Consider the following 23,445-nt stretch of genomic DNA (forward strand, 5'->3'; position numbering starts at 1 on the left):
CTTGTCTATAATCTTCCCCTGTCCAATTCATCCAGTATGAGAAAACAGAACAATTTTACTAAAACACTGCTCTGATCACAACATCCTCTTCTTACAACCCTCAATGGCTTCCAATTAATTTTATGATAAAAAGAAAAGTAAGCTAGTTCCAGAATTGAGTCAGAAGATGAAATCACTGTGGTTCAATTAAGTCCTATATTGAACCATTTACTATCCTAATTCTTTTAATTTCCTCAATTTCCTCAGTTCCCCCTTTTGATTTTTATGGGCAACTTACTTCCCCCATGGATCACTTATCAATAAGCCAGATTTATACAATATTTTCATATATTCATGGTCAGAATTACATGTTAGCTATAGATCAAACTATTTAAAGGATTCATGTAGACTAATGTTGAAAAGGGAAATTTGCATGTCACCGAGGTAACCAAGAAAACTTAAACATAAACACCATCCGACAAAAGGGCAAAGCAATACAATAATGATCATCAATATTAACTGACAGCAAGTCTCTTTGTATCCTAGTAACTCATTCCCAATGTCCATTATATCATCACATTTTGAGTCACAGATGTCTCATATAGTCAGCTGGTCCCTGGCTAGCTTCTCAGACATTCTGGAATCAGGACAGCTATGAAGGAGTCTCTGCTTCTCTGGTTCATTCGTAGATAATCTGCTAATTTACAATACTTCATCCAATTTAATACAATCTCTTGAATTTGGTTTTCCAAACCTGAAACATCAGAGAATTTCAGTTTTTACTACTTGCTATTTTTATCCTTACCTAAATCCTATACCTGATACAAGAATCTTTTAAACAATTCATGTGTCTAACATAAAATTAACATTTGTCTTTTAAAATTAACAAATACTTTGAAATGGCAAAGTCATTTCAATTATTTAGAATTACTAATACAAATTTTATATTAAATCTGTAATTCAATTTTGAGAATTTATTACTATAAACATACTCAAATTTCCCCAACAGATATACATGGAAGCCACTCAGTTCTCAAAACTTACTATTCCATTTAATTAAAAGCTTTTTACATCACACCTCTGTCTGCAGACATAGGATTCAAACCCAGATCCTATGATAACAAATTTTATGTGAATCTATTACCTCACCTTACCTCTCCAAATCTAACTCAAATGCAACTTCCTCCATGAAGCCTGCCCAGATTCCTCTAGTCAGAAGAGATCTCTCTTCTTTAGAAGTACTCCATAGTACTTGTTTTATGTTTCCAATATATTTCTTGAGTGCAAGAGTGCAAGAACCCTGCCATTCATCTTTTTTTTTTCCACAGCCTGGCCATGAACCCAATGCCCAATAAATCTAAGTTGATTGAATGAATTAGACTTGGCCTGTCCTGAAGGGATTTACAGTACAGATGGAGAGATTATCAACTTAACTCCCATTTTTTCAAAAAATTTAATAGATTTTTCATCACCAACATTTCTCAAACTATCTTTTTCCCTCCTCCCACAGAGCCATCTTATAAAACAAAGAATTTTTAAAAGGGGGAGGGGAACCACTTTGAGAAAACTACCATCATAATCAAAATCTGTGCAATGTTCAACACCCATAACAGTTCATTTATGCAACGATGGTGATGATCAGGAAAATGGAATACTTTCTAATATCCACTTAATTTTATTTTATTTTTAAATTTTATTTTATTTTTATTTTATTTCATTTTATTTATTTATTTATATTATTTATTTAATTTTATTAATTTAAATAAATTATATTATTTATTTAAAATTTTATTTTAAAATTTAATTAAAAAATAAATATAAAATAAAATTTAAAAATTAATTTTTAATAATAATCTTTGAGGCAAAACTTATTCATTAAAATTTTGCACCATTCAGTTTTGATTGTTTTATTGTTGTCCTTTATAACTTTTGTTATAGTTCTTGTATATTTTGTTTTCTTGGATTGACTTATTTCATTTTGCATCAGTTCACACAGGTTTTCCCATGTTTTTATGCATTCATCATATCCATTGCTTCTCACAGCTCAGTAACTTTCCATTACATTCATGACCACAGCTTGTTTATGAATCCCCTGTTGATGGGCATTGATTGACCTTGCTTCTGATTCTTTCTCAGCTCCCTTTTCAATAGGAGGTATAGTGCAGTACTGAGAGAGGCAGCTAGGTGGTACAGTATCTAAGGTAATAGACTTGGGGTTAGGAAGATCTGAGTTCCAATATTGCTTTAGAATCTGGTTTCCAGGTTTTTTAAAATAAAGTTTTATTATATTTAAAAATGTAAAAACTATTCTTGTCTGAGATATATAAAAGTAGGCATCAAGTGAATTTGGTTCTTGGGTTTTAGAATGCTGACCTCCTGCTTTTAGTCAATTATTAAGCAGAGGATCCTCAGCAAATCATTGACATTCTCAGTATCAGTTTCTTCATCTGGAAAATGGGGATAACAATAGCATCTTCCTCCCAGGGTTGTTGTAAAGGTCATATCAAAAAACATATGTAACGTGCTTTAAAAATTTTAAAATATTAAGTGAATGTTGGCTATTATTATTATTTCTTGCCCAGTCAAAGCTTTCTTCCCATCAGCCCTGGGAAGTACAGGTATTATCCTACCTATCTACCCAGCTCCATGTTATAGGTGAGGAAAATGAAATTCTGGTAGCGGTCCAAAATCACACAACTATAAGGGCCAGAGTTGGGGTTTGAAGCCTGGTTTCCTAACTGCTTTTTCTATTTTGCTGTGTTATCATACAGTTAAGATAAGGTAGGATCATAAGATTTAAAGGTGGATGAGACCTTAGAAACCATCTAGTTAAACCTCTCATTTTAATGATGAGGAAAATGAAGGTCAAATGGCTCACCCAAGGTTATTTGGGTAATAATGGATTGAAATTTGTACTCCTGGTCTCTATCTCCAGATGTAGGGTTCTTTCTAGAGCTATCACTGGGAATTTTGGTGCAAGCTAAATAACATGTGCCACCAGCTCAACATTTTGAGATAAATTCAGCTGAGAGAAAGGGCAAGACTGCCTCATGATGAGTGTCTGGGGGTGAGAGTGAGAGAGAAGACCAAGATCTGAGGACACTGAAGGCAATTTTAGGACACTGTAAGATTTATGCTGAGTAGATTGTTCAAAAGGCAAAACTGGGTCAGGGAGGAATTTGGGGTAAGATTTCTATAGTGGAGGCAAGAAGAAATGACTATCTGCTAGTTTTAGCTAATTATTCTCTTTCTTTTTTTTTTCTTTTGTAGAGTTATTGGGGTTAAGTGACTTGTCCAAGATCAAACAACTGGTGAGTATTAAGTATCTGAGGCTGAATTTGAATTCAGGTCCTCCCAATTTCTGTGCTAGTTTTCTATCCACTGAGTCACCTAGCTTACTCTACTTAATTATTCTTATTAACTAGATGCTAAACTCATTTGCTTATAAAGGAGCATAAATGATATCGACATTTCATTGCCTTGGGTTAAAATCCTGGTCATACCACTCTTGTTAGAAAGAAAAGAAATAAAGAAAGAAGTACCTGAATTGTGCTCTGAAGAATGATTAGGGCTTAGATAATTCCTAGCTGTGGGAGATGGGAGAGATAAAATCTCTTCTTGCCTAACATAGTTCATATGTTATTAGTATAGTATATTAGTATAGTAGTTATTAGTATATATATTATTATATGTATATTAGTATATATATAGTATGTAGTATATATATAATATATATATTAGTAATATATAACATAGTATTAAGGGCTAGATGTAGAATAAAGTAGATTCAAATCCCATCTCATTTTCTAACTGTATCACCTTGGGCAGATCATTTAACATTTCTAGCCGCAGTTTCCTCATCTGTAAAATAGAGACAATAATAATGCTCATCTAATAAAACATATATAAAGTACTTTGTGAAACCTTAAAGTGGTAGCTATTATTCTTCATTCACATGTACAGAAACTCCCTTTCCCATGGCACAGACTCACAGAAAATCAGGGTGAAGGGCCATGCTCAGTGACCATCTAGTCCAACCTTTCCCTGAACAGGAATTCCCACTGTAACATCCCTGTAAGGCCTTCAAATCTCTACTTTAGAGCTTAAAAAGGGCTTCTTAACAGCAACCCTATAATATTAGCTGCTGATTCTCTGGCAGGGGATGGAATACTGGGCTTTGACTCAGGAGAGGATCTGAGTTCAAATCCCCATTCAAGTACTTAAGCTGTGTGACTCTGACCAAGTTAACTTCCTTCTGCCTCAGTTTCCATTGTCAGTTTATAATAGAGAAAACGGATCATTGATTTAGAACTGGAAAGGATCTTGGAGGTTATCTCTTCTAATCCCTTCCTTTATAGTTGAGAAAACTCAGATTGATAGAGATTAAGTATCTTGCCCAGAGTCACATGTTACCAAGTGTCTAAGGCAGGGTTAAAATACATGTTCTTCTGATTCCAAGTCCAGTACTGGATCCACCTCCCAGCTTACCTAGGAAACTGAAGTTGAGTGACTTTATATAATTTACCTCGTTTTACCCAGCCTAGCAAGTAGCAAGATCAGTATTGGATCTGGGTCTTAGAATGTTCCTTTATGGCCCAGCTATTCTGGCATATACTTCCCACATTACCTGTCTATGTACTGAACATATGCATGTTTTTGTCAGCTATGGCTAACCCTGGTAGTGCCTTCTGGCCTTCCCTTCCAAACACTGTTGTCATAACCTTCTCCAGGCTGTTCAGCATTTCCCAGGCTGGCATTTCCTGGTCCTAATGCTTCAGGGCTGGGAGGACAGCCACAAAAATTGGGGGTTGGTTCCTTCCCTGTCTGGGATCCAAAGAATAGAAGAGAGAGGGGTCAAAACAGGAAAGGCTTTTGGGAAGTAAGTTTAGGGTGTCAGCCAAGATAATCTGGAGCCTAAGAAAGAATGGTGATTCTTTCTGTTGTTCCTCTACCCTACCTCCAGGAAAATTCTTCTCTGGAACCCTACTTCTTCTCAATTTGTGTCCTTAACAACAGCCACCATGACCTCCCACTTGGGGATGATTTATCGACTTTATAATCAGGAACACAATACATTTGAAGACAAAAGACCTGAATTTGGATCCTAGCTTTTACACTTATTTAATGAAAACTGTATATAAATTACTACCTTTGGTAGGCTCACTACCCAACCTAATGGTTTCCAGTTGGTTTTAGATCATCACTGAGGGATTCTGCATTTCCTGCCAGCTGCAATCCTTGGTTTGGAGTGGACATGGTCACGTTCTTAGGAAACCTCAAACTCAGGAAATTCATCATTCTGCCTTTGAGATTGTATCAGCTTTGATACTCATATCTACCTCATCAGTCCCCTCACACTGGAGGGTGGAGCAAAGAACTCCTCCCAAAGGCTCCATTTTAAAGAGGGGCTCCCAAGCTAGTGACTGCATTTCTCATCAATTACACTATTTGGTCTGGGTTCCACTGTCTCCTCCCACCCTCCCACCTTTTTTGGAGTGTTGTCTTCCCCCTTTAGACTGTAAACTTCTTGAGGGGAGTATCATTTTCTAATTCATATTCCCAGCATTTTTGCAGTGCCTGGCACATAGTAGGTGCTTAATAAATTATTAACTGACTCACCAGCTCCCTCTCCTCTATGCAAGATCTATCTCTCCAGCCCTAGTCTTTCTGTTGAGCCTCAATCTCTACGTGACCAAATATCATTTGGACGTCTGGAATTGGATTTTCCTCCAGGCTTCTCAAACTCAACATGTCCAAACAGAATTCATGATCCTGCCTTTGCTCCCCCTTCCCCCTTCCTAACGTTTCCATCTTTTGAACTTTCTTCCTACTGTCCAGAGTACCTCTATCTTGTCTCTATATAGGACTTTATAAAACTCACATCTAACTTCTGAAAAGGTACCAGAGGTCTTTCCTTTTGCTTTCCTTTTGGAACAGACTCCCATTTACTTTGCATATAACATTGCAATGTAAATAACAGTCATTTGCAGCTTGTCTCCATTGTTAGGATGTTTTTCCCTTCCTTTTTTTTTTTAATCTCCAGAATTTGACACAGGTCAAACACATAGTAAATGCTTAATAAATACATGTTGGTTGGTTGAGCCCCAGACACTCCCAGCCTCCGGGCCAGCCTTGATTCTACCATCTCACTCACTCTCACGTAGTAGTCTCTGGCCAAATCTTAGCTAGACTGTTATCTCCCACGTATTCGGCTACTACACCTGTTCATTGATGTTTTACACCTGGACTATTGTGATAACTTCCTAATTAGCGGGCTCTCTCCCTACTCCATCCTCCATCCAGCTGACAAGATTTTTTCTTTTTTTTTGCTGAGGCAACTGGGGTTAAGTGACTTGCCCAAGGTCACACAGCTAGGAAGTGTTCAGTGTCTGAGGCTGGATTTGAACTCAAGTCCTCCTGACTTCAGGGCTGGTGCTCTAGCCACTGCGCCCCCTAGCTGCCGCCAAGATTTTTTTTAAAGCGTGCAGGATCTGACATTCAATGGCTCCCTAATACCTCCAGGATAAAATGACCCGGATCTCCCGATTTTAACGGCCTTTCCCCCAGCCATAATGGCCCCGCTACTTGCGGTTCTTTACCTGCGGCTCTCTGGGTCGCGGCTCTGTGCTCAGACGTCGTCCTCCTGCGCCGGGGATGTCCCTTCTCCCCCGCCTCTTAGTTACTCGCGTCCTTCAGTTCCTGGAACTATTGTCTGCCCCCGGGAGTGCCTTTGCCTCGGAGACGACTTTCCACGCGCCCCACTTATACAGCCCACGTGTCTGCGGCTTTCGTGTGTGTCTCCCCCGTTGGGATACAAGTTCCTTGAGGCCAGGGGCCGGTTTTGATTTCTCTGTGTCCCTGGTGTTTAGTACCGCGCCTGGAACACTGTAAGCGCTTAATAAATGCACGCTGCCTGACGGGCTCGGGAATCACCGCCCTTCGCCCTTCGGGGTTCTCCCGACACCTTCCATCCAATTTCCGGAGACACGGCGTAGAATAGATGGATTCCGGGTCTAACGAGTTTGGTCCCGACGTCCGGAGTCCAGACTTAACGCGGGGATCGCTAGCCCAGAGCAAGCGTTAGTTAGGTAGCTGCGTGCGGCCTCCTCGCACATCTACCCGAAGGGCCGCTAAGAGGCGCTGTAGCGCGGCGGCCTCCGTGGGTGTTTCTCTAGCCCGCCGCGCCGGCCGCTCTGTGGTACGTATAAAAGGCAGTGCCGGGTTGTCGGTGGGCTCAGTTCGCTGCTGCCGGAGCTGGAACCTAAGCTAGAGGGGACCAGCAGGAGCCGAAGGGCCGGGGGCGCAGAGCTGGGGCCACGCAGCTGTCTACGCGGGCTCTCTTGGCCCTCTGGAGCCGCTTCCAGCGGCCGGAGCCTCTTCCCCGCCTCCGCATCCCGCCCTTTCTCGGGGAGCCTCATCCCGGCACGCCCGGCCACCGGCCTCTTCTCCATCCCCGGGGCTGCCCGGAGTCCCGGACTCCTCCCTTCCCCATCCGCGAGGGCCCAGCCTCCTCTCCCTCTTCCCTATCGCGCGGTTCCAGCCTCCTGCTCTCCTCCCCAGCTGTGGGGTCTCAGCCTCCTCTTCATAGCTGCGGGGTCCCAGCCTCCTCTTCCCCTCTCCAGCTGCGGGATCCCAGCTTCCTGTCCACCTCCCCAATTCCTAGGTCCCAGCCTCTCCTGATTGCCTTCCCTCAGCTGCAGGGGCCCAGCCTCCTCTTTTCCATCCTCTTCCCCAGCTGTGGGGTCCCAGCCAGTCTCCTTTCTCCCTGCCCCCTCCCTGGGCTACCTGCTCCATCCCAGCTGGCCCTCTAACTTTCTTCCCTGTCCTTCCCGCCAGCCTCCTCGGTGTAGGGGGAACCTAGCTCTCTTGCCCATAGCTGGGAACCCCAGTCCTCCCTCTTCTTCCTTCTCCCCTCCCTGGGATTCCCAGACTCCTCAGCTTTCTTTTCCTTTGCTCCCTCATATGGAAATCCTGGTCTCCTCTCCCCCTTTCCTCCCCCAGTCTATGCACATCCTTTCCCACCTGACCCTCTAAGAAGAGCAATTTCTTAGTCTTTTGAAACATGAGCTTTTCTTAGTAATTCTTGCTTTATTTTGTCTCTCTCCTACCCCCACTCCCAATTTCCTTTCTTTGGGCTCTGATTTCCAGCCCTTTTTCAAGACTCATTCCTGCCTATGTCCCAGACTCTGCTTTTTTCTTGTTGAGGCTGGAGGGACCCTCCCCTCCAAGAGCAGCCTGAGAAGATGCCGGGGCCTGGATTTTGTGGTCTCTCCCCACTCCGGGTGTTCCCCTCCGTGTTTGTGGTGGCAGCTCTCCTGGGCTTGCTTCCAGTCCTCCGGAGCCATGGGCTGCAGAATACAGTGACATCAAAGGTGTCCACCATGGGCTTGTACATAGGCCCTGGGGAGGGGGATGTCACCTCAGCGCCACCCGAGGTCAGACAGGAAGTCCACCCGATGACCAACCATTCGGGGACCCCTCACATGAAGACACGCAAGGCTTTCCCCGTCCTGGGCATCGACTATACTCATGTGCGGACCCCCTTCGAGGTCTCCCTCTGGATCCTGCTAGCCTGCCTTATGAAGCTGGGTATGTGGTGGGATTTCTGTCTGGGCTGGGCAGTGGGAATTAGAGCATGTACTGTGCAACAGAATCCCCCCAGTGGGTTGGGGAGAGCTCCCTGATCCCCTTGCCTGGGGTTTTAAAACCAACTGTCAGACACTCTTACTCCAAATTATTTCAGCCAGGCTGTTTCCTCCAGGGTCTCTGACAGTACTGGAGAAATGTTACCCTTATTCCCTGCATGGGCAAACCAAGAAACAGATTGGATTGTGCCTGTGTGTGTCAAGGCTGGTGGAGGGGGGGATTTTCATTAGGGTCCCCATTGCCAGGCAGTTATTGGTGGTGAAGAATGCGGTCTTTGTTTTTACTGTGGACACTTTCCATTTTGCCTAGTGCCGGTGATCTGTGGGACTAAGGCTGAGGGAATGGGTTGTTTATTTTTCACCTTGCTTGAGAACCCAGGTGGACTCCATGCTCAGGGAGCCCGGGACTCTTCCCAGTGGTTTATTTTCCCCCTTCTCAGCAATCCTCTGCCCACTCTGGGAACCTTGAGAGATCTCCGTCATTGGGCTTTCAGAAGTTCAGAGGTTTACTCTGGAATGCAGATTTTTCCTGGGTCCGTGATCACTTCCAAAGATTTAGCAGGCAGCTTTGCATCCAGGCCATACTGGGAATTTGTGTGTATGTCCTCTGTTCAGTTTGTGGAGCTGGATAGACCTTGGGAATCTCTGAGCTGGATCTGTGCTTGGGGAGGAGCCTGTCTGATCTTGGCTGGATACCAGATCAATCCCAAGTGTGTACTTAGCTGTGTCTTAAAACTCAGCCTGTGCCTGACCATGGTGCTGGCCTGGGAGCTGCCGGAGCTAGAGGGCAGGGGGCAAGGCCCTTAGCTCCATGGATGGGGCATCCTAGTTTGAGAAATGATTGTGTTGACTTAGGGGAGAATGACTGGGGACAATTAGTGGCTGAAAAAGTGGACTCCCATTGTCTCATGAGAGATTGATGGACCAGTCTGTCCGGACCCTGTGATGATCAGCAATCCCAGGAACCTGACTAGTTTTGAGTCAGGGAAGCCTTTTAGGCTGGGTTGGCCCTGGGCCAGCTGTGGAAGTTTGGGTGACCTGAGAGTTACAGGGGCCCACCTTCCCAAGGACATGCAGGAATGATGTCAGGATGTTAGGTTTGGGATACTGATGCACAAAGGTAGTACTGTCTTCTCTGGTTCACTGCATACTTCTTTGGGATGGGCACGAGATGCCCCCAGACAAGATGGGTAGAGGCCGTGGCTCTGGCTTACCCTTCTGCTGCCCCCACTGCAGCTGCACTTCCTGCAGGCAGCACGACCAGCTTCCGAGGCAGACGTCTGGAGGCAGACAGCTTCATCTCCTGATCCAAACAGTCCAGTGACCTTGGCAGGTGGTAACTTTTCTCTGCCTTGGTTCTCACCTGCTGTAAAGTCGGCGTGGTTCTCAAGGTGGAGCCTGTGCCAGCTGCCTTATCCATCAGTTTGGTCCATCAGGCGTTGCATGCCTCAGAGGAATGGTGTGGTGGTACGCTGGGTTAGTGCTGGCCTCCGAGTCAGGAACATCTGCTTGTGAGACTTACTGCTGACCCTCCACCGACTGAGTGATCCTGGGCAAGTCCTTTACCTGTCAGGCTTCTTAGCATGTCTCTTAAGACTGAGTTACACAATAGGTATCTGGCATTTCCTCACCAGGAGTTCCCCGTATTAATGGAGTCACGAGTGTAGACCCACAAAAAATGAGCATGGCATTATGCTAGGTGAGAAAAATGAAATGAAAGCCAGCTGCCTTCCACTAGCAACCAAAGCAGGAAGAGAGGATTAGCTATGAAGGGGCTCAGGAAGTTCTCCTTTTGGAGATGTGGTGGATGAACTGTGGCTTGAAGGAAACCAGGGCTTGCAAGAGGCTGTCATATTCCATGGCATGGGAGGAGGGCATAGCAGTAGAGGGCAGAGGTGGGAGGTGGACATTCAGGTACTGGCTAAACCTTGATGTGCTTAGAATGTCAGCTTCTTTTGAGTCAGTGAAAAGAGATGGCAGCAGCATCTGAGTAAATATAAGTAAAAAATCATCCCCTTCTCCCATTATCCATCCAGGCAGACCTCTGTGTGTGAGGTGGGCTAAGCTAAGGTGGGCTCCCTTCTTTTAATTATCACTCCTGCAAATGGAACTGAATGAAAAATATCCCAGGGACTGTTCTCAGCTCTTGGCAGGTCTGCAGTATCTCTCCCCCACCCCCACCCCCCACCATCCTCAGAGCCAAAAGGGTCCTCATGTTGTTGTCTGACTGTGGCCCTTTTTGGGTTTTCCTGGCAGAGACACTGGAGTGGTTTGCCATTTCCTTTTCTACTCATTTGACAGGAAACTGAGGCAAGCAGGGTGAAATGGCTTGCCCAGGGTCACCCACCTAGTAAGTGCCTGAAACCGTATTTGAACTCGGGAAAATGAGTCTTTCTGACTCTAGGCCCAGTGCTCTATTTATTCTGCCACCTCATTGCCCCTAAGTCCTCCTACCTACACAGAAATGCCCTTCACAGCATCCTAGATGAATGGTCAGCCAGCCATTGGCTAGAGAACCTCCCAAAGGAGCCACCTGCTAACTCCTAAGGTGGCTTAGATATCATTCTAATTGTAGGAACTTTGACCTGCTGCTTTGACCCCTCTGCTACTTTAACTCTTCCTTATAGATCTGTGCTCTCTCTGGTTCTCACAGACTACTTTTCAAATGCTTGATGATCATTGCCATATCCCACTAATTCTTCTCTGGAGTAAATATGTCCAGTTCCTTCCTAATAGGGTGACAACTGTACTGGGCTTGGGTTGCATCCCTAGCAGACCAGTCTGCCGGGAGGAGGGGAGTCCCTAGGATGCTGGGGACTCCTTCCACAGGCTTGTAATGTATTGCCTGTCATACCAAAAAAGCCCTTTGTGGTCCAGCATCTTTGAAGTGTATAATTTAGGGCTGGAAAGAGGCTTTTGTTTCCCCAACCCTTCGGATTCTACAGAAGAGACACCTGGGCCCCAGAAAGAAGAGAGGTGCCCCCGGACAACCAGAGGCAGAACCGAGACTAGAACAGAGCTGGTATTTTTGCCATCATACAGTGGGGAAAGGATAGCTAATAAAGTTAGGGAACCCTAATGAGACTGTAATATATGACAATTCTCCATTTATCTTCCCCTTGCTTCCTGTTTTATATTCTTACTCTGTATTCACAAATAGTGATCTTCAATCCATGATAGCTGAAGTGTGACCCCAGGATCCTAGGATTTTAAACATCTCACCCCAGGGAATCTCCAGGTAGCTGGTTTGGGAGGTGTGGCTTATGGACTTTGTCCCTTTCTGTGAAGCTGTTTTCTGGCTGGCTCTCTGGAAAGTTAATAAGCTAGAAGTGAGATGGGGTGCCCCTGGGGCCACTAAGGCTGGCTCCCCTGACTATACAAGTAGATACTCAGGAGATCCAGTGGGCTATTTTGGGGCTTCGCCTTTTCTCTTGCCGCCCTAACGTAGGCAGGAACTGTGCCCTGAGCCCTGATTCTGTCATCTAAGGCAGCTGTTTCCCTGGCAAGGCCTCCTTCCTTTAAGAATAGAAAGTGCTGTGTGAGATGCTCCTTTTTATCCCAAAGCTTCAAATCAGCAAACTACACCTTGGGTGGTTATTGTAGGAGGAGGTGGTGAGAATCATACAATGTTAGAAGTGAAAAGCATCTGAGCATATAGGCTGTCAGAGCTGGAAGGGGCCTCAGAACAGAACAGGGGAACCTCATATAGCTGTTAGTTCATCTTTAAAATATCACATCTAGAAGGTATCAGAAATCATCCATCCCCTTATTTTATATAGCTTTCTGGATGGAGAAAAAGGCTCCCAAATTCTCTTCCAAAAGTACTGTTGACTTATCTCCTGTCTGTCTTATTTCTCTATCTGAGAAGAAAGGAAAGGAAGAAAGCAAGCATTTATTAAGCTCCTGCTACATGCCAATCCTTGCGCCAAGTGTTTTACAAACATTATCTTATTTGGTCTTCATTACAGCCCACCTGCCCCCCCTTCCCTCTCCCCGGAAGTAGGTGCTATTGTCTCCATTTTACAATTGAGGAAGCTGAGGCAAACAGGGTAAGTGACTTGGCCAGGGTCATATTGCTAGTAAGTTTCTGAGATTGGATTTGAACAAGTCTTCCTGACTATCCCCTGTGCCACCTAGATGCCTGCAGAGACAGGAATATCTGCCATATCCTTTGCTGAAGGTTGCAGGTTACATATAAGAAAATTATTAGAGACCTCACATTCTTGGTTAAAGCAGTTCCCATCTCTGGTTTAAGTTTCCACTTATATAGGATGGCTCTAAGGTCCCTTCCAATTGACATTCAAAGATTCTAGGGACCTGAAACTAGATTTGGGGGTAAGTAGTTTATTAAGTCTCAAAAATAAGAGTTTGCCTTTTTAGTATTGAACCTTAAGCCCTTGCAGTGCCCCTTGTCCTTTTGTTGATGCCGGGCATATCACTTTTGCTTGGGGATCTTGCTGGATGGTTGAAAATGTGTTCGTGGAAGTCCAGGATTAATATATTAGCCAGTACTGTGAGCAGCGGGAGTCTTGGAGACGTTGGATGCAGTGAAGGCATTTTGACTCTGTGAATGAACTGGAAGATTCTAAAAAAATATAATATAATCATCGGCATGTCAAAGCTGGCAGAGCCTTCAAAGAGAATATGTTAGAGATGGCAAGAGTAGGAAGGGATCTTATAACACAGTGTCCAAACTGGAAGGGTCTTAGAATACAAATTATCTGGGCCAGCCCAGATACGATACGCGATCTTTGAGTAGGAAATGTCTGAGAAGGAGCCTTAGTATTGAGCATTCCCAAGCTGCAGGGGGCCTTGGAACAGGAGGTGTTGGCATGGGAAGGGACCTTAGAATATCTGGCTAGGAAGGAACTTTATTAGATTTATTAGATTAGATTATTTATTAGATTTATTAGAACCCTAACCCTAACCCTTCTCAAAATTAAAATTAGTATGTCAAAACCATTCTTTGTTAGAAGAACAAAGATATTACAGCTGTGGGGTCCTTACAATGCTGTATAAAGTATGTCATTTAGAGATTACCTGACCATGACAGGTTCTTGGGCCATGTCATACATACAGGGTCATACAGTGAATTCGTGGCAAACAGAACCCGAGCCTCCTAACTTGTAGACCAATTTTCCTCCTACAAGCTAACAGGTTGGTTTTATCATCCAGAATCTTTGAGAGCATTCAGGACATTGTCCAGTTGAAGTTGCCTAGATAGATAATCAAGCCATTCAGCTTCTGACCAATGCTCAAGAGCTTCCATTATCCCATGTATTCTGCAAACCTCCTTCCTTCCCTCTTTGTATTTTTTTTTTTTTGAGGTGCACTTGCACATTGCCTCATTGCATTTGTATAACATTGCCCTTGAGGCAGGACTGTCCAGGTTCATTATATTGTTCTACTGGTGTAGAAAATGTGCACTGACTAGCTGCAGCCCTTTGTGACTTGCCCCAAGTCATTCAGGCCATGGGCAAGCACCTTGGCCTCTCACTGTGATCACCAGAGGTCCCCTCTAAAAGCCTTTCTCACACCTTTAAATCATTACCTCTCCCTGCTGGAAGAATATTGACTTTCTCAGTCAGGTAGTGGAGGGTTGGGGAATGAGAGAGGAGAAAGTGGGTAGACTGACTAAGAACTAAGATGAAGATCTGAGGTTGGCAGGGAGAGTTGAGGAGGATTTTTAAAAGCTAGGCAGTGAAGCTGGGAACTTTATCTTTCCTCCTTTTGCTGTCTATCCAAATCTTCTAAGACCCAGCTGCAAATCCTCACTTTCCAGGAACACTTCCCTGACCATTACCCTCAGGGGTTCTCTGCTTCTCTTTCTGTCTCTGTCTTTCTCTCTCTCAACACTTGTCTATATCAGTGATTTGGTAGTTAATTATTGTTTTGTACTATTGAATCAGAGATATAGAGCCGCTGGCAGGGACCTCAGAGGTCATCTGATCTAACCTCATTTATAGATGAGTAAACTCAGGCTCAGAGAACCTAAATGATTTGTCCAGGGCCATTCAGCTCATAAGATTCTTTGGCAAAGCATTCAGGGTTAAGTGACTTACCCAGACTAGTGTCACGTGTTTCAGGCTGGATTTGCACTCAGGTTCTCCTGACTCTAGGGCTGGTGCTCTGTCTACTGGGCCACGTAGTTGCCCCAGCTAATGAATTTCTTTTTTTTTTTCTTTTATAATAACTTTTTATTGACAGAACCCATGCCAGGGTAATTTTTTATAACATTATCCCTTGCACTCACTTCTGTTCCGATTTTTCCCCTCCCTCCTTCCACCCCCTCCCCTAGATGGCAAGTAGTCCTATATATGTTACATATGTTGCAGTATATCCTAGATACAATATATGTTTTCAGAACCGAACAGTTCTCTTGTTGCACAGGGAAAATTGGATTCAGAAGGTAAAAATAACCTGGGAAGAAAAACAAAAACGCAAATAGTTTACATTCATTGCCCAGTCTTCTTTCTTTGGATGTCAGCTAATGAATTTCTAAGGCAGCATTTGAACCCAGGTCCCTCTGGCTCCCACATCCATTCTTCTCCCCATACTGTACCACCTGCCTTCTTTATAGATTGGGCTCACAGAAGCGTAAGTCTATTGGCCTACTGTTGCAAAGCAAATAAGGAATAGAGCCCACATTCAAACTGGGATCTGATTCCAAATCTAGACCCCTTTCTATTTTGTTATGCTGTCTCACATTTCTTCTCTCACGTTATTGTTTGTAGGCTTTCCCTGGTTCACGTCCTTCCTCTTCTAATAAATTGTATGTTGCTAGAGTCCAGGGAGCACTTATTATATGTGACTTACTACATTGCCTCTGGCAAAGTCACTTCTGAACCTCAATTTTCTTATCTGTAAAGTGGGGATAATGGCTGCCTCACCTGCCTCACAAAGATCTAATAACAGATGAAAAATTCCTTTAGAAACCATAAAGGGCTTTATGAGTGAAAGGTGGCGATATCATTTTTCTCTCCGGAAATCCAATGTGTGTGAGAGGAAGGGGGGTAGCCTTTGTGCAAAACTACATGGAGGTGGTCATTAAGCACTTTCTTGATTGGTGGTGGCCTGTTGGCTTCCCCACGGCACCAGCTGTGGGGAATTATAGGTGGATAGGATGGCAGGTCATTTATAGCTCTTAGAAAAGGCAATGCTAAAATGCAGAAATGTTAAACCTGGGTGGGACCTGAGAATGTAGACTTGTAGAACCAGAAGGAGCTTTGAGACAGAAAATATTAGAACTGAGAGGAACTTTAGGATATAGACTATCGGGGCTGGAAGGGACCTTCAAAATGATTTTATTCAGCTTCTTTTATTGAAATGAAGCCACTTGCCCAAGATCACCTGCTGACAAGTGGAAGAATCCAAACTCAAACCCTTGTCTTTTGGCTCCAAGCCTAGTATTCTTTCCACTATATTAGACCAAGAAGACTTGGATTGACTGGGCATGGGTTCCTCTTCAGAGGAGTTCTGAGTGGGCTGACCTTGGAGAATGTAAGGATAGTTTCAGATTTATCTGCTTTGTGCCTATTTAGGTCCAGATTCAATCTCTAGGCCAGGAGAACTATTTTTCTAGCAGCTGGTCCCTGTTTTTAAATAGGTGATCCCTTGTCCCATCTACTTCCCTGCCAAGTCCCTTTCTCAGAATTCTGAGTCAAAATTTGGACCTTAAGAGGAAGGGGGATAAAACAATTCATTACTGAAGAGATAAAACATACACACATTACACACACACACACACACACACACACACACACCTGACTTTTATAACTTAAAGAAAATGTAGACAATAAACCATTATCAATGTTAAACATATATGTACTTCTGTGTGTGTGTGTGTGTGTGTGTGTGTGTGTGTGTGTGTATGATATAGAATCTAAATTTGTAAAGGAAAAACTAACTAAATTGCAAGAGAACACAATAATAGGAGACCTCAGTGTCCCTCTCTCAGAGCCAACTATATTTAACAAGTAAACAAAAATAAAGTGAACTATTGGAGAATTTGGGCCAAAAAGATTCATAATGTATTCTGAATGAGACCACTAAATAATATACATATTTCTTAAAGCAACTCATTACACACAGTTACAAAAATAGACCACATCTTGGCATCCAGAAAAACTGCAAATGAATTTATTAAGCATATCCTTTGTAGACCACAAAACAATATAGTCACCAACACTGAGAGCACCAGCAAAAGCTACAGACCCAAAAAAAGACTTGATAATGAAATCCTACTCAACAAATGTATTAAAGAAGTCAAAAAATGTAACCATGTGAAAGACAATGATGACACTAAGAAAACATGCCAGCATTTCTGGGATATTGTGAAAGAAACCCCCAAAAAAGAAATTGTATCTTTAAAAAAAAAAAGTATAATAGCAAAATAAAAATAAAAAGATACATTATATATTTTTTAAAAACCAACTAGCTCCCCTGAAAATAAGCACAAAAGAGGAAATGATAAAAATAAGAGGAGAAATTGATCAATTATAAATCATGAAGATTATAGAACTAGAATCAAAACCTTAGGAAATTAACTATATATAGTTTTTTGTTTCCTTAGTATCTGGATCCTCCTCCAAGGACATCCCTTTGGCCTAGGGACAATTGAAGATTCAGGGGTTAAAAAATTATTACTGGCCTAGCAATTTTATAGTGTCGACATGTTGTTGACTTTTAGAAAGGGAAGAGTTTTGGGTTTCCTTCTTTTATTCCTGGGCTAGAGAACCACCAGGATTCCCTGAGATTGGAAACAGCTGGCACAAGTGAATTACTTGGACCAGAAAAACAACTTCAGAGGAAGCTCTGAGGGCAAGGAAGCAATACACTGGGGGCTTTCCAGGTAATGCCCTTGGTTTTTTAGAAGGCAGGAGGTTTTAGTAGTCTGCTTAACTCTTTGAATATGGTTATTATTATTGGGATGCTAGGGTGGACAGGAGCTGTTTGGACAGGTATCACCACAGTTTGTGATGCGGCCTAAAACAAGTCTGAAGTCCTGTGCTAGAAGTCCTTGGTTAGGTTTGGTGGAGATGCCACTTCCTTTGTGAAAGGGTTGGGAGGAAGGGAATGATTGATGCTTCTTCTCCATAGACAGAGCTGGAGGAAACCTGGTAGTAATGGGAGGAGCCTGTGAAGGAAGGGGCCAGCCTTGAACTTGAGCTCTCCCAACCGAGCAGCCTGGCTAAGGTGGTGTCATTCTCTCTCTTCCCTCCTCCTTCATGATACAACCCCCCAAAAGAACCTGTATTAAAGAGCGGGGATGAGGGATGGCTGAAGCCTTGTTGGGCCTGGGTCTTTAGTCTGGAACTAAAGAAGGAAAAAATGAGTTGGCCTGAGCTGTGACCTTCTTATAGGACCTTATTAGATAGTCCTTCTCACTTTCTGGCCCTAGAAGATGAAAGGGTTGAACTAGATCATCTCCAAAGTCAGCTTCAGCTTGGACACTGTCTATTTGAAGGCCTTTCCCAGTCCTGGCATTTTACCATCTGAGCTTTCTCTTTTAGCTCTGACACTTTGTGTTGTAACATCTGTGTTAGAAAGTCACTTCCAGCTGTGACATTTCACAATTTTGTGTTCAAGTTTGGAGCTGGAACGTTTTCTTTTCTTTTTTTTTTTTAACTTTTGTATTTCAAAGTTTCCTTGGCTTTTGGCAGAAATTGAGATGGTTTTCTCTGTCCTAAAATTGCCCTTCAGAAATATAAGGCGCAAAGCTGCCACCCCAGAGGTAGCTTCATTTCAGAAGAAATGCAGCACAGGAGGAGGAGGATTGAAGCTAATTAAGGTGGCTCCTAATTCCTCCCAGAGAGGGTCTTCCCCTTCATGCCTCCTTTTGTCTAAGCCACGGCCTGAAGCAGGGTGCAGTGGGGAGGCTGCTGCTCCCGCTCTGGAGGCCTGGAGCTGGCTTATGAGTGAGTCATCTCCCACTTGTGTCTCCTTCTGCAGGACTCCTCCCTGCAAACATCTGAGTCAGGCTGTCTACCAAGGTTGTCTGCACAGGCTACACTGGGCCAAACCATCTCTTTAGATGCTGATAAACATCTAGTAATACTTTAAGATAGCCCAAGATTATATTCAGGTATTTTTTATCTTATAGACCTAATTTTAACTGGACTAAATCACCTGACTGGGCCTGGAGCTGTGAGCTTTCCCCAGCCCCTAATCTAGCATCAAGACCTTGCCCAGCAGGTCGCAGTCTGGGTTTTTCAGGCAGAGCCAGTTTCTGGGGTCCATCAGGCCAGCGTGGAGCCTGGGTTATTTTAATACTTCCTTGCTTGCTGGAATTGAGCGGGCTTGTTTCCCAAATTATAGCAGCAGTCTATTTCCCGAGAAATTGCTTCCTTCAGCAGCAGGGTCAAGGGGAGAAACTATAATCAGCTACTGCCCAGGATTTGGGAGGAACACAGTACCCTCCACTTAATTTTCCTTTCACTGCCACCTTACCTATTCTCTGACTTTTCCTTGGGAAATATGTAGATGTGAAGGTGAAAATGAGATGCTTCAGCTGGGTGATCTGTCTGTTCCTGACCTCACTGGTGATAATGGGTAGAGACCACAGTCTCACCCTGGCCTTGTTAGGGTCAATCGTGTGTGGTTGTCAGGGAGTCTCCTGGATGGGTTGTGCAGGCTTAGGGAGATTAATCAGTCAGCTTCTCTTAAATCAGGGTCAAGAGAACACCTCAATTGAAACCAATCAGTGTTTGTTGAGCTCCCACTATGTGCTGTTCCCTGTGTTAGACACTAGACATGCAAAGGAACATAAAGACCTGATTCTTTGCACAGTAAGATACAGTAAGTAGATTTGATCTCTAAAGTCCTTTCAAGTTCCCACTGGCTGAATTAGATGAGGACAGAACATAAACATATAAAAGGGACATTCTGTTAAGGGCTTTAAAAATTAAATGCCCCTGGAAATTCTGAGAAGGGACAGAGAAGCCCTGGACCTGAGTACTGGAGATAATATTTTTTAAATTGAATATTATATTTAAAAAAACCCTAAACATTGGATACTCATTCAAGTAATTTATTATTTCTGTTACTTTGTATACGTCAAATATCACACCGCTTTTTCGTTTCTTCTCCCTAAGACCCCATCAGATCTTTGTCCCATTCATTCTCATTCCCATATTCTCTCCTCCCTCTTGCTTGTATAGTTGTAGTCAGTGAGCATTCCATTTTTCTGCTTCTCCCTTTTTTGCTTTGCATTATTTCCTAAAAGGTCTTTCTACATTTTCTTTCATCATACTAGTTTCCCTTAATTGCTTTGTAGCATTTCATTACACAAGTGTATCACAGTCTGGTTAACCATTCCCCTCGCTGCTGAACATTTATGTTGCCTCTAGTTTTTTCAGTTACATATCATGTTGCCATGAACAGATCAGCCTTCTGGAAGTGAAATAAACAGAGGTCTGAAGGAGAGGGCAATACTGGCTTTTTTGCTGTCCCTTAAAACAAGATCCTCCCATCTCGAGACACCAGTCATTTTCCTTGGCAGTCCCTTATGCCTGGAATGCCTTCCGTTCTACCTATCTCTGCCTCTCCAGCTTCCTTCAAGTCCCCAGCTAAAATCCCTCCTTCTACAACAAGCCATTCCCAGCTCTTCCTTCTAGTGCCTTCGCTCTATTGATTGTTTCCACTTTATCCTGTATTTATCTTGTTTTTACAGAATTAGACTGGGAGCCCCATGAGGGCAGGGATTGTATCTTTTGCCTATTTTTGTATCCTATGGGATTTTATTGACTGGGTGACTGAGGATATCCCAAATATTCTGAGATGGAATTGGTTGTATTTCCTTGGAGCAAAGTATTGTCCCCATCTGTAATATGGGGGCAGGTGTTCTTGCACAATCTGTCTGATGGAGAGGCTTTGAAGAAAACAGCATTCAACTGTGTAAATGTTCACTGTTGCTAATCTCTGAGGGTTCATACAAAAATGTAGTGAGGTGACAAATGTGGTACTAGACAGTGAAGAGCCTTGAATGCCAAGTGGAAGAATTTAATCTTGAGAAGCAGGGAATTGTTGGAAATTTCTTAGCTCAGGATCTGTGATCTGCACAAAGTCATGACAGTAATTGGACACCTTTGGGAGGCTTGAGGTAGGAGCTGGAGATTTTCTCAGGACGATCCCTAACTCAACCTCTGGGAGAATAGAAGCTTCTTACAAATTTCCTTTTTTATCAGTAAAGTGTATTGACTTAGAATGATTGATGCTATTTAGTGGTTTAAAATCCCAAACAGTCCGGTGAGGTAAGCACTTCAGGTGATGTGTTATCTTAACTTTCCAGATGAGCAAAGCTAGATGCAGGGAAGTTGCTGTTTGTCCCGGGTCACAAAGCTAATAAGTTTTCAGAGGTGGCATTTGAACCTGGCTCTCCATTGTACTATTTGCTTGGCTCTGGGAGCCCAACATTGGGCCCTGTGTACTGTGGGATATGGATATGGGAAAAGCAGGAGACTCACATCTTGCCTGTGATCTCACATCCTCTGCAGGGAGATAAGACACAGATACATGTAACAGGCCAGGAATAATCAGGATGGCAGATGGATGTTGTGCAGAGCACCCGCCATAGGTGGATGAATTGGCAGGGGGCGTAGATTTGGGGCTGGAGAGGGACCTCAGGGCCAGCTAGTACCTCCCCTGGAGGTGAAGCAATTTGCCTGATATCATCAGAAAGCCAAATCCTTGGCTCCGGAGCTGGCGATTCTTCCATTCTAGCACAGGGTAGCATCTGATAGGGGCAAGAGACTTGGGAAAAGAATCAGGAGCCCCGGGTTCTAGTCTAGAATGTGCCATTAATTCTCTATGAAGTCTGCCCTGTTGGCCCTTCACACAAGGGTGCAGGCCAGGTGACCCCCAAGGCGGTGTGTTAGGGCCAGCCCTGAGATTGAGGCAGCAGCCTCTCCCCAAGGATGGGGATTGCTCCGAGGGTGGCCCTTGGGAGCGGGCCAGAGCCTCTCACTTGGCCAGACATCGCCAGGGCCACCTCTCTGTGCTCAGTGGGGTGGGCCTGAGAATGAACATCCTTGTTTGGCTTGCCCTCTACTCTGCCAGTCAAAACAAGGAACTGGAGCTTCCCTGAGAGCTGTAGAAAAAAGCCCTAATGGAAGTCAACTGTTCTTTTTTCTTCTCCCTCTTAAATGTTTTATTGATGCTCTTTTACATCACAGTTTCTTCCAAGTTACTCCTTCCCTTGGAACAAATGAGTCCAGTCTTGCAAACCAGATGAACACACTGGCCTGTCCTTCACCTGCAGCCCACCTCCTCTGCCTAGAGGCTGGCTTCACTAGGTCTTGGAAGCCACCTCTGGTCCCAATGTCCATTGGAGTTCTGCTCTTTCACTGTTCTCCCTCTCATCATTGAGCTTGTTGTTGAAGTGGCTTTCCAGGTTTTGATTAGTTCGTAGCAGTCCTCAAGTTCCTTAGAATCCATCATCAGCATCCTTTCTTGTGGCCTGGTGATATTCTGCTAGATCTCTTTACCACATTTTGTTGGCCCTTGCCTTTCCTTTCACTGCTTTGCTGCTCCAAGGACTTGTGTATGTGTGGAACCTTTTCCTCTGTGACCATGGTGGGATACGTGGCCTTTGTCAGGTGCTTCAGACTGTAGGTGGTTATGAAATTAGGAGTCCACTTCCCCTTAGCCTCAAGTGCTACAGATTTATGGATAGGTTGGGAGGTCTGGGAGGAGGTAAAATTTTATCTTGGAATCAGCTCACTAAGGGATAATTTTAGTTTTAAATAATTTCCAGCATGTGTAGTGGGAATGGCACTGGCCCTGGAGCTCAGCCCAGCCATTGAGGAAAATCTTGTGTGCCTATGTAGAATGGAATAAATTTTTATGTAGTACCTACTATGTTTCAGGCACTGTGCTTTTTTTTTTTTTTTAATAGCGTTTAATTTTTACTATTGCATATAAAGGTAGCTTACAGCATTTATTTTTGTAAAATTTTTGAGTTCCAAAATTTTTTCTCCTTACTTTAAAGGGACTCTTACCTCCCCTTTTCTGAAGACAGCAAACAATCTGATATAGATTATACATGTACAATCATTTTAAACATGTTTCCATATTAATCATGTTGGGAAAGAAAAGTCAGAACAAAAGGGAAAAACTGAAAAAGAAAACAAAAAACAAACAAAAAAAAGAAAATCTTTATTCAGTCTCCATAGTTCTTTCTCTACATGTGGATGATATTTTCCACCCCATATCTATTGGAATTGTCTTGGCTCACTTTATCACTAAGAGCTAAATCTATCCTAGTTGATCATCTTATAATCTTGCTGTTACTATGTGTGATGTTCTTCTGGTTCTGCTCACTTCTCTCAGCCTCAGTTCATATAAGTTTTTCCAGGTTTTTCTGAAACCAGCCTGCTCATCATTTTTTTCTCTATAGTATTTTATATGTATATAATGTAGTAAGCAATGCAGTATTATATGGTATGTAAAGATAGTTTTCAACATTCATTTTTGTAAGATTTTGTAAAAAAAACAAACAAACACAAGTACCCCCTTCTCAAGACAGTAAGCAGTCTGATAAAGGTTATACATGTACAATCTCTTTAACATATTTCAATATTTGTCATATTGTGCAAGAAAAATTAGATCCAAGGGGAAAACACCAGGAGAAAGAAAAAGCAAACAAAAACAAAGATGAAAATACTATGCTTCGATGCATATCCAGTCTCCATATTTCTATCTCTTGGTGTGTGGATGGCATTTTCCATCCCAAATATATTGGAATTGTTTTGGATCACCACATTGCTGCTGCTCAACATTTCTTATAGAAAAATAGTATTCCATTACATTCATATACCCTAAC

At 43.3% G+C, this 23,445-nt stretch overlaps 1 protein-coding gene and 1 long non-coding RNA gene across 2 annotated transcripts in view; one reads left to right on the forward strand and one right to left on the reverse strand.

Annotated features, from left to right (window-relative positions):
• Positions 1–309: 309 nt before the first annotated feature.
• LOC127555632 (uncharacterized) lies at positions 310–7,151 on the reverse strand. The gene is made up of 2 exons (XR_007952249.1): positions 6,579–7,151; positions 310–733 (listed from the first exon to the last, which is right to left on the reverse strand). It is a non-coding gene; the product is annotated as an uncharacterized LOC127555632 (long non-coding RNA).
• Positions 7,152–7,268: 117 nt separating this feature from the next.
• SLC9A1 (solute carrier family 9 member A1) overlaps positions 7,269–23,445 on the forward strand; it is a 64,934-nt gene continuing 48,757 nt past the window's right edge. Inside the window, exon 1 of the mRNA XM_051988090.1 lies at positions 7,269–8,568. Coding sequence (XP_051844050.1) covers positions 8,223–8,568 — 346 coding nt within the window. The 5' untranslated portion in view covers positions 7,269–8,222. The remainder of the gene's footprint in view (positions 8,569–23,445) is intronic.

The sequence above is a fragment of the Antechinus flavipes genome, chromosome 3 (genome assembly GCF_016432865.1).
Source record: "Antechinus flavipes isolate AdamAnt ecotype Samford, QLD, Australia chromosome 3, AdamAnt_v2, whole genome shotgun sequence".
NCBI classification, from domain to species: domain Eukaryota; kingdom Metazoa; phylum Chordata; class Mammalia; order Dasyuromorphia; family Dasyuridae; genus Antechinus; species Antechinus flavipes.